This window comes from Rhinichthys klamathensis, unplaced genomic scaffold (assembly GCF_029890125.1).
Source record: "Rhinichthys klamathensis goyatoka isolate OS25496 unplaced genomic scaffold, OSU_Roscu_1.1 h1tg000899l_1, whole genome shotgun sequence".
Classification (NCBI taxonomy): Eukaryota; Metazoa; Chordata; class Actinopteri; order Cypriniformes; family Leuciscidae; genus Rhinichthys; species Rhinichthys klamathensis.
Window position 1 is genome coordinate 7,839 of NW_026607247.1, and position 10,606 is coordinate 18,444.

The window sequence follows — 10,606 nt, forward strand, 5'->3', positions numbered from 1 at the left end:
AATAAGACATTTCAAAACATTTACAAGTTTTTAACATTTGTTTTAATATTTTGCATCCATCCGCTTTAACCTATCCCAGTAGAACACTAAAATGTTCCTCCTAGTATTTTTTTTCCTTGTAAAAAATCTAGCTACAGTTGTCAATACTGCTCCAATTTTCATACAGAGAGGTAAACTCAAGGTGACATTGCCATGGAAACGACCTTGTGTGTGCTTCCTGTAGCTGAGGGTCATTGGGGGCAAACACCCACCCCCATAACCACCAAACCCAGAGACACTATGGCTTAAAACTAGTGGGCTTGACTGAGACAGTTAGAGCTACTATAGCCCAGACTAGTTAACGTGTATGTGTGTGTTAATCCCATTACATTGCTCATTGTACCTTTACAACAAACATAACATTTTCGTATGTGAAATATATTTTGCACAAAAGTACATATTCAGTCATGAAACGTGTATATTATTCACAGTATGAATACAAGATACAAACTGGCCAACATGTAATACATAGACTAGTCAGTCTCTCTGAGTTATATTCTCACAGTCAGATTAGCAGCGCGCACACACACACACATAACTAGATATGCACTCACACTTCCAAACCTCTGAGCTTCATACTGCGGTCTCAAGTCAGGTGTGTGTTTGCGTCAACAGTGCTTCTGTCTAAAAATGAAGACAGATGTTGTAGGTAAGACAACATTTCAGGTTTAAAAAGGTCTTAGTTTGTTTTGCAGTTTAATACGTTCACTTCACAGTTTAAGCAAGTACAGTAACATTTCATTTAGCACTTCTATTTAAAGCAACTTGCTACTCTTAAAAATGATTTTGGCAGGTAACAAAAATAGCCTTTGTGTTTTGTGTATTTAGTAACTTTTTGATTTCCAAAAACAATATCTTATTGTTTCATTTTGTTTTATGTATCGTCTTAATGATTCAGTTTCCTGTAAACTGTAATGCAGAGACGGAACTAAACAACTCGCAAGTGAGGAAGAAATGTTATCATTTTGATCTAGAATCATAGCTCAGATGCAGATCTTTTCTATGCTGAACTGATTTAATCTAAAGCAAAAATGTGTGTAAACTAATACTGCAGTTATTAAATCTCAGCTCAAACTACTTATTATTGACATTATTAATATTGTGATCATTTTTGGTGAGTTATATTAATGCACGCAGTGATGGATCTGGCATGGAACTCGCATTGTAGTGGTCTCTACTTCTAAACCATATCAGAATTGCATCTGAGACTGCTGTTGCAATGTATTTGTTTCATTTAGCTAGGTGCTTATACTTATTGGGAGTTCATAAAGGGGGAAAATATATATAGATATGTGTATATATATAAATGCAAATGTACAAGAATAACATGACCGAGATTGGAGTGGACGAGAAATATAACATTCGTTCTTTTTTGTCAATTTTTTGTCATTATAGGCAGATGTGAATTTGCTTTTGAGTGCAAGAAAGATTAATTGAGAATTGCTGCATCAGATAAGCCAGTTGAGACCAGGGGAACAAGCATGTGTAGAAATAATTTAGGATTAGATTGGGTGGCTAATCTCTTTATTGTGAGTGTGCCGTCTCAGCAGGGAGATGGGTTCCTCTCTCTGTGTTCATCTCCCTTGCTCTTTCTCTCTCTTAAAGGTTTTCTGTCTCCTTTTATCTTTTCTTTTACATTTCCTAGTCACACGGGCAAGCGATGGAAAGGTTGGAGCTGAGCCTCACGGCCATGTATTTGTATTTGGTTCCTCATTAAACAACTTGCCATGTTCTGATTACGTAATTCAGTGTGCACTGTAGCTTGCTCCAGCCTTTTCCTTGTACAAGTGCAAGGTTTTTCATAAAGGCAATCTCTCAAACACTATGCTTAAAATGGATAATAGAAGAAGAGGTGACAAAAGCACAACTGAGAATCCATTCTGGTTTACTGGTAAACCTGAGAGAATACTAGACTTTGAATGGCCTTTCATGTTTTTCTTTCTCTCTTCCAAGAACCACAGATTACAAAATGTCAAAGTGTCTTGACAAAAATGTAAAAGGCACATCCCTGTCCACTTTAAAAGTGATCACTCTTAGAATGATGGTGGTCAAGAGAGGAGCCCTGATGTACAGTCTTTATCACAGGAACAAAGGCATATAGTAATGTAACTGTATTTTTTTGTTTGTTCATTTTTGTCTATTTTTTAGCCCAAATTGAAGTCATACCATGCAAAATCTGTGGAGACAAGTCATCAGGCATCCACTATGGAGTCATCACATGTGAAGGCTGTAAGGTCAGTGAAAGATGTCTTTTCTTCTGTACATTTGTTAGTCATCCATGGACTTTTCCAAATGGTCCTACACTGCAAACATATACATTAATCAGTCAATAAGTCAGTTCAGTGTTGAATTGATTCAAGTTCAGTAACAGTGTCGATGTTGCAAAACATCATAAATAAAAAAATATACATTTCCAGTGTAATCATTTCTGCCACTCTTTTTTGTTTTAGACAGTGTAGATATGATTTTTCTGCATGTAACATATCTAAATCTTCTATTGTTGTTGTTGTGCCCTCTGTAGGGTTTCTTTAGGCGCAGTCAACAGAACAACGCCTCCTACTCCTGTCCCCGTCAGCGCAACTGCCTAATTGACCGAACAAACCGCAACCGCTGCCAGCACTGTCGGCTCCAAAAGTGCCTGGCTTTGGGCATGTCCCGGGATGGTGAGAGATTTCACATCAGGGTTCCTACACATTTTACATTTCAAAATTCCATACTTTTCCAGACTCTAATTTTCCAAACCTCTCTGTAGATTCAAAAGAATTAAGTTCTTTTATATTTTAGAAAATTGAATAGGGGCAATAGTCTGGAAACACAATTATATCCATACTCTGCTTTTCCATTCTTCTCCATCCTGGAAATTCCATACTTTTCCAAACTGCATAGGAACCTTGTAACATTCTAAAAGAAAAACATACTAATAATCTGCTTGTCGACAAGCTGGATTGATCTTATTGATAGCTTTAAAACCTGCACTAATCTCATTTGTTTTCTTTCGCCTTCCCCCATCAGCTGTTAAGTTTGGCCGCATGTCCAAGAAACAGAGAGACTCCTTGTACGCAGAGGTTCAAAAACACCAGCAGAGGCTGCAGGAGCAGCGGCAGCAGCAGACGGGCGAAGCGGAGGCCCTCGCTCGTGTTTACTCCTCCAGTCTCACCAACGGCCTCAGCACCCTCAACCATGAAATTGGAGGGACATACGCCAATGGTCACATTATAGACATGCCCAAGGGTCAGACGAACGGCGCTCCTGGAGGTTACTATGGCATGGACTCCACACAGGCCAGCCCGGATCAGTCTGGACTGGACATGACTGGAATGAAGCAGATCAAGCAGGAACCCATATATGATCTCACTCCTGTTCCCAACCTTTTCACCTACGGCTCCTATCAGGATAGCCAGCTAGCACCTGGAGTGTCTATGGGGGAATTAGGTACGACTAATAGTAAAGCCAGTTGGAAATTTGGCCCTCGAGTTGCATGGTTCATGGATGTATGACAATTTCTAGCAAACACATTTACCTTGGTTGCATGAAATCGTGATCTAATATTTGATGTCCCTTACATTGCACTGTATTTAAAACTCAACTGCAGTCATTCCCATCTGCTTTTCTCTTTACCAGACCGAATTGCACAGAACATCATAAAGTCCCACCTGGAGACGTGTCAGTACACAGCGGAAGAGCTTCAGCAGCTAGCCTGGCAGACGCACTCCTATGAAGAGGTCAAGATGTACCAAAGCAAGGTGTGAGGTCACTCTCTCAATGAGCAAATACCTCAGCTTACATGCTAAATACTTCCCCCTCACAACGCCTAGTTCTCAGTCGTACATTCATTTACACGCTTTTACACCTGGTGCTGACTCTCTCTCATCTCTCACCCTTTCAGTCCTCTTTGCTCGTACTTCGTTCCCTCTTCATAGTCAGATTGCACGCTTGAGATCAGAGTTCATTAGAGTATCTCAGCCCCCTGGAGCTGATCCTATCCAGCTTTTCCACTGATATGGAGAAAAAGAGAAAGCAAGAGAGCTAACGGATTTAGCTAACGAACACTCAAAGCACAATAGGGGAGGGTGCCAGACGCACTACAAGCCCTCTTCATTTCCCTGTGTCAAATGGATTATGGGTAATTACCGAGAAGCCCTTTGAAATAGTGCCTATGAAGATTCGCTATACAGGGAGAGAATTGCAGAGCTCACAAAAGCAATTTGCTGATATCACATTTCCAGTATTCTGTGTGCTCTGTCATAAATGGGAAACTACAGATTCTGCCTTTTTTGTTGTGATTTTTCATGATGAGCACTGAAAATTTCAATCATTACTTTTTAAAACTAAATTAAAGAGTAAAAGTGTACTCTACTTGTTTAATTTAGCTTTTATACAGAAGAGTGCAGAACAGTCTACATTAATTTTTTTTTCACCTCACCAATCAGAAGAGTGGAGAAATTACTGAAAAAAATGTGCTTTGCCATCACGGGAATAAATTACATTTAAGGTATACTAAAATAAAAAAAAGAGTTGTTTGAAATTACAATAATATTTCAAAATATGACTGTATTTTTGATCAAATGAAGAGTCTACTTTAAAATTAGCGATTACTGCAATTATTAACAGAGAAAAAAAGTTTCCCAGAAGCATGTAATAATTTCTCCTGAACAAAACAGATGACAAGCTTACCTATGAGGCCTATGTGTGTGTTTCAGACACGGGACGTGTTGTGGCAGCAGTGTGCTATGCAGATAACTCATGCCATTCAGTATGTGGTCGAGTTTGCTAAGCGCATCACTGGCTTCATGGAGCTTTGCCAGAACGACCAGATATTGCTGCTGAAATCAGGTAAAGAACAGACCATGATATATACTCTATTACACACTGATTAAGACTGTAGTACTGTAAATACAAATTTTGTGATGCTTAACACTTTTCTCTCAAACTCAGGTTGTCTGGAGGTTGTGCTGGTCAGAATGTGCCGGGCATTCAACCCTCTCAACAACATGGTTCTGTTTGAGGGGAAATATGGAGGCATGCAGATATTTAAAGCTCTAGGTACAACTATTCCCCATGCTCAATCATTAACGGCATTACAAAATGAAAACGCTATAAATATAGTTTAACATCATGTTAATTTGTAAATTATTAGTGATAATTTAAGCATGGATTCTAACATACTTACCTTCTGCAGGTTGTGACGACCTGGTCAGTGCGGTGTTTGACTTTGCCAAGAGTTTGTGTTCACTGCAGTTAACGGAAGAGGAGATCGCCCTTTTTTCTGCTGCGGTGCTCATTTCTACAGGTCAGACCTGACTACAAAACTGACAAGTATCTTAGTTGGAACATAAAGATGTGTTCATTGAGTATTAATGTGGTCAAATCAACAGATTTAGTACTTACCCTAACCCTGACCTACATATCATAGCACACACACCAGCAGATATTTATATATAATTATCTTGCGTTTCTAGACCGGCCTTGGTTAATGGAGCCCAGGAAAGTGCAGAAGCTACAAGAGAAAATCTACTTTGCCCTGCAGCACATCATGCAAAAGAACCATCTGGACGAGGACGCCCTGGCCAAGGTAGGACGTCTCAAGTGACCATGACACAGTTCAGACAGGAACTTAAATAGATGCAGTTTTATCATGTTTAGGCATGTGACCTTTATTCCACTGTACCCGTCTTTGTTTTCGCAGCTGATTAGCCGGATCCCTACGCTGTCGGCTCTGTGCACTCTCCACACGGAGGAGCTTCAGGCCTTCCAGCAGCTCCACCCAGAGACCGTTAACATGCTCTTTCCTCCTCTCTATAAGGAGCTTTTCAATCCTGATGCCGCTGGTGTCATGCCCAAATGACCAGACACGTTTACCCACACACTTCTACGTCTTTCATTTAACAATCGACAGGCTGTCCCTGGAAGGTGTTGCAGAAGATGAACACCGTGGCGCAGCATCCGCAGATTTTGGAGCCACACAACAACAACAACAAACTCTAGGAATGTTCTGCACTTCAAAAAAACAACTCAATTTCACCGGTACAGTCATAAGAATGTATATATGCGGCAGCAGCAAAAGGCGCCTTCAGTTTGACAAGAAATGTACAGACTTTAGGACAATTTAAGCTGTCTTTAAATTGGGTAAGTTAATTTGTTCAATTTGATTTCTCTCTTTTTTATATAAAATATTGTTATATTGAAATGAGAAGGTGGGGAGTGCATTCAAAAATGATAATGTAGTAATTTCTTTAGTACAAAGCGGTATTCCAGTATTACATTTTGTTCTGTTAATATTTTAGTCATAATTTAAAAACAACGGTGGCCTGAAAGGCCCGTACCTTGTCAATGTAATTTTTCGTATTTGTTTTGTAGTTTTACCTGTACATAATATGTGAAATTGAAACTGGTATAAGGTTAACGGGGGACTAACTTTGTTTGGTCACGTTTAAAAGCCTTGTCTGGGCTATGTAGATATGTATAAACAGCACCACATTAATCCTACCACTAAGGATTTTTGAAGTGGAAAAATAATTGATAATGATTATTTTCCATACGAAAATATAGAGATATATATTTTACAAAAATTGTATGGCTGATTACCATCTTGTCAGTCATAGATGCAATAACAGTTTCTGTAACTGCTGAAAAACAATCCAGTCAAATGTGACATTATGGGAAGCCCTCAGAACTACTTCGAATCTATAATCCCGTTTGCTCTTAATGCCTCAAAATGCTGTTCTTACTGCCAAAAATAAAACAGCACTCGTGTATGTGAAGCTGCAGCCCTCTATCTGTGAAGGCATAAATAGCTAGTACAAAATAAGCTCTATCATTTACTGCCACTGATATGAAGTGTACTGAACTTTTTTTCTGCTGCCTTTATAGTAGATTCTCTGATTTGAGCAATAATTTCTAATCTGTCATTAGGTGCCCAGGTCAGACTGGGTCTGTGGTATTCTTAACCATATGCTAATTGTAAAGTACTCAGCCTTATTTTGAACATCAATTTATTTACATATTCATTAGATAAAATATTTTCTGTTTGGCAATACTTGATTTAAGGTGAATATCTGAAGACATCTAAAAATGATTTAAAAAAATTCAAAGATAACAATCATGGGATTTAAGCAATTATTTGGAGCATTGTCCAATTCAAAGACATTATTTCAGGAATTCCATTGGAATTTTTAATCATAATTTGGAACTAATCCTATTTTATCATAATCAAATAGAATTTCTACTAAAAAAAAAGGATCCTACTGGATAAATGGAAAATTTTCATGTTTTTATTTATTTATGTATTTATTTTATTTATTTTTGGGGGAGAAGATTGCTTAATCGTGAATAAAAAAGGAATATAATTCGGATTAGGTGATTGTCTTGGAATTTAACGGGTTAAGAATCAATTTTAGGAAACCAGATTTAAATATGACACCATTAACCGTCATTCTTAAGCACAGAGATGTTTCAATACACTGAGCATCCTTAAACTGCTGTAATCCACTGTTAAAAGACTTTAAAAAAGCTTAATGCAAGTGGTAATAATGACAATCATCTTTGAGTACTCATATTGCAGTAAAGAACCACAAATGCAGCTACTGTAGGAAGATTGGTAGTTCAATTGGAGGAATTCTGAAAGGGCAATTTGGGTTTGGACCCTTTTGGTCCAAACATAAATCTCATAAAGTACCATCTCTTACCACCAGGTGGAGATACTAAGAGCGCTTTTTCCCTTCTCTTGGCATGTACAGGATGTAAAGCCATATGTCAGTTTCAAAAGAAAAAACAAAAACAAATACACAAGCTAGGACATTCGGTTACACCGATCAGTGAATTTTTTGTACATCTCGATGCATTTATATTGTGAAATGCATTTGAAAGCACTTAACTACTGTATGAAGGATTACTAACTACAGATACATGGTATTAAATACATGCACAAATGTTGTCTGCTGAGAAGCAATCATACTACCTGTTCAAGTCATCCTACTGAACCAAACGCTCTCAGCCCAACTTCAAGGGAATGTTTCCAATTCCTTCAATGTTAGTGTCCTGTTCAAGACAATCATTTCCGGGTGCATTTTTTCTTGGCACCCATCTCAGGGACTTCTCTTTTAATGTTTTCAATAGAAAGAGAGTACTATTTTAAAAGAAATATGGACATTTTTATGGAATTAAATACAATCACAGCGGTTTCTTCACATACAAAACCTACCCAGACAAGGCTTTGGTGTGTGTGTAAAGCGTGTACCCATCAGTGAGGGGTGAAACAGGCTCGATTGCCACACTGCATCGCTTGTTGCACGTCCCAGCAAACAGCTCTCTCTCTGTAAATATCAATGTGCAGCAGTGTACCAGCAATGGTGCCAGTCCTGAGCTCCAAATTAAAATGTAATGTAATTATTAAGCATCTCCTGAAATTAAATGGATTTTATGTAAGTTAGATTATTTATACAGAGCATGAATAAGCTGCTCTCTATCTATTTCTATGCTCATTACAAAAAATGGATTCAGTCAGAAATCATTTCAAACATATGATGAAGGCTTTTTGTATTAGACTGTGAAATGAGGGCGAGAGGAATTTGTATCTATATGAGGTTCGACACTGTTAGGTACTGTAGCAATAACTGGAAGCATTTACTACAGTCATCTTTGCATTCTAAGATTATTTTTATTTTATTATAATATTATTAGCCTATTGTTGTTCAGTTATTCTTGCATGCTGGTTCATAATAATGAAACCTTTGGGCTTTTGTGTTTTCTTATGTGTTGCTGAAAGGGGGTGGGCAACGAGGGGCGGGGTGGGGGCGTTGGTTTCGGGCTCGTTTTTATTCTGAATGTTTCTGGGTTGATGTTGACTGAAAACACCACACCCTCTTAATTCTGTTCTCACACACACTGACATAAGCACAAAGTATTTCTTATTGTGTAGGAGTAAAATAATATAAGGGCACTAGTTCAAAACATACACTACGCAATGTGAACGCAGACGCGAGTTCTACTTGACCGCATGGGGCGTTATGGCGCGAATTAGCGAAAATATATTCTATTGCGGTCTGTTCTCTTTTAGGTCAATTACTGTCGTGGCTGAGCTACAGTTAGTTAAAGTATGTTTGTGGCAACTGAACTTACCTGAATGTAACTCTTATCTCCCCCTAGAGACTTGTTACAGCCGCCAGATCAATGTGTCAGTGCGTGCGTTGACCAAGTTGACTCGCGTCTGCGCATGCTTACATTAAATGTTTTGGTCCTTGCTGAAGACTAGTTCCGAATGAATATATCAGCTAGGCATAAACTAGTCCTACCTTTAAAATGAAAGAAATAACAGATGTCTATGTGTTCCGTGCAGCCACAGATGGCCACAGTACACATTCTACTGAAGTTCTGATGCATAGGCTACTACACATTTCTATTTTGTTTTCTTTCGTTCATTTCTTTTTTATTCTTCTTCTTTTTTTTTTTGTTAATTCATGAATCAGAATGTCTCCCTGGATGAAAACAAAACTAAACAAACAACAAACAAAGGTAGCATATGTTACCAAAACCCTTAAGACTGTACTTAGCGTGCAAAATCTTTTTATGTACTAAATATGTAAACGAAACATTTTTGTTTTCAAGTGCCATAGCTAGTGTGAAGTGAAGCTGAATGGCATACGGGGTAGATGCTTTACTGTACAAGTTGTTTACTTGAGAAGCAATCAAAAAGTGGAATTCAGATGCAAGTGTGAATATTCAGACAACCAACTGTTTGTTGTTCATGGAGAACGGGCTCTGATTGACAGAACTTTAGCACATGTCCACAATACAAGTAAAGCACATGTAGCATGGGAGGGTGGGGGGTTCTGTTAACTTGCCAACGGTGTGAGTGTGTGCATATGTGTGTATGTATAAATGTGAGTTGGATTGTAAAATATTATATAAGTTAAGGGTGAATAGCACTTTGTGTGAGTGAATGAATATGTCTGAATGAATATGAGTTGAGGTGGGGGGGGAGAGCTTGAGGTGCAAGCATTGTGGAATGGACATGCAAAAGTACTGATTAATCAAGACCTTAAAGTGTCTCCTCCATGTTGTATATACTAAGCGAAGGACTTAAGTGATTTTTTGTTAAATTCTATATTTTATGGCTTTTGTAGACATTTCTTTGTGGGATAAAAAAAAATAAAGAACATTTTATGGATGCAATCTTGTCTTCATTTCTTGTGTTCCAGTAAAATTATCGAAACATCCTTAAAACAATATAATGATCTTATTATATTGCAATAAATAAATAAATATATCTTGTTTTAAGGATGTTTAGATTATTATTAGTATTATTATTTGTAAAACAAATTATAAATACTGAATTATATTTTGCACTCATGGACAGGCCCAGTTCTAGGACTGCATGGTTGGCTAGACTTGATTCATAGGTTTTTGATTGAATTCACAAGCAATCAAATTCTTCATAATAAAAATTGTATAAGATTTGAATAAAATGCATTAAAAATATTTGTATTACTTTCTCTAATGTCTCTTGAGCAAGAAAAATAAACTACATCATTGCACCAAAGTCAGTGGTAAAATTAAATATATGTATTGT

At 37.7% G+C, this 10,606-nt stretch overlaps 1 protein-coding gene and 1 long non-coding RNA gene across 2 annotated transcripts; one reads left to right on the forward strand and one right to left on the reverse strand.

The window, feature by feature from the left end:
• Positions 1–413: 413 nt before the first annotated feature.
• On the reverse strand, positions 414–2,344 carry LOC130078521 (uncharacterized). The gene is made up of 2 exons (XR_008805934.1): positions 2,206–2,344; positions 414–663 (listed from the first exon to the last, which is right to left on the reverse strand). It is a non-coding gene; the product is annotated as an uncharacterized LOC130078521 (long non-coding RNA).
• Positions 587–6,733, forward strand: rorb (RAR-related orphan receptor B). Its single transcript, XM_056244054.1, has 10 exons — positions 587–688; positions 2,188–2,273; positions 2,561–2,702; positions 3,052–3,471; positions 3,661–3,782; positions 4,740–4,872; positions 4,975–5,082; positions 5,219–5,329; positions 5,499–5,611; positions 5,726–6,733. The coding sequence occupies exons 1-10, from the start codon at positions 670–672 to the stop codon at positions 5,882–5,884; spliced, it is 1,413 nt and encodes a 470-aa protein (XP_056100029.1). The 5' UTR covers positions 587–669; the 3' UTR covers positions 5,885–6,733.
• The last annotated feature ends 3,873 nt before the right edge of the window (positions 6,734–10,606 follow it).

Excerpts from the sequence above, each read along its gene's own strand:
- rorb (XM_056244054.1), top strand. Across the intron at positions 2,274-2,560 it reads TCACATGTGAAGGCTGTAAG|GGTTTCTTTAGGCGCAGTCA; the intron begins GTCAGTGAAAGA and ends TGCCCTCTGTAG. Across the intron at positions 5,330-5,498 it reads TGCGGTGCTCATTTCTACAG|ACCGGCCTTGGTTAATGGAG; the intron begins GTCAGACCTGAC and ends TTGCGTTTCTAG.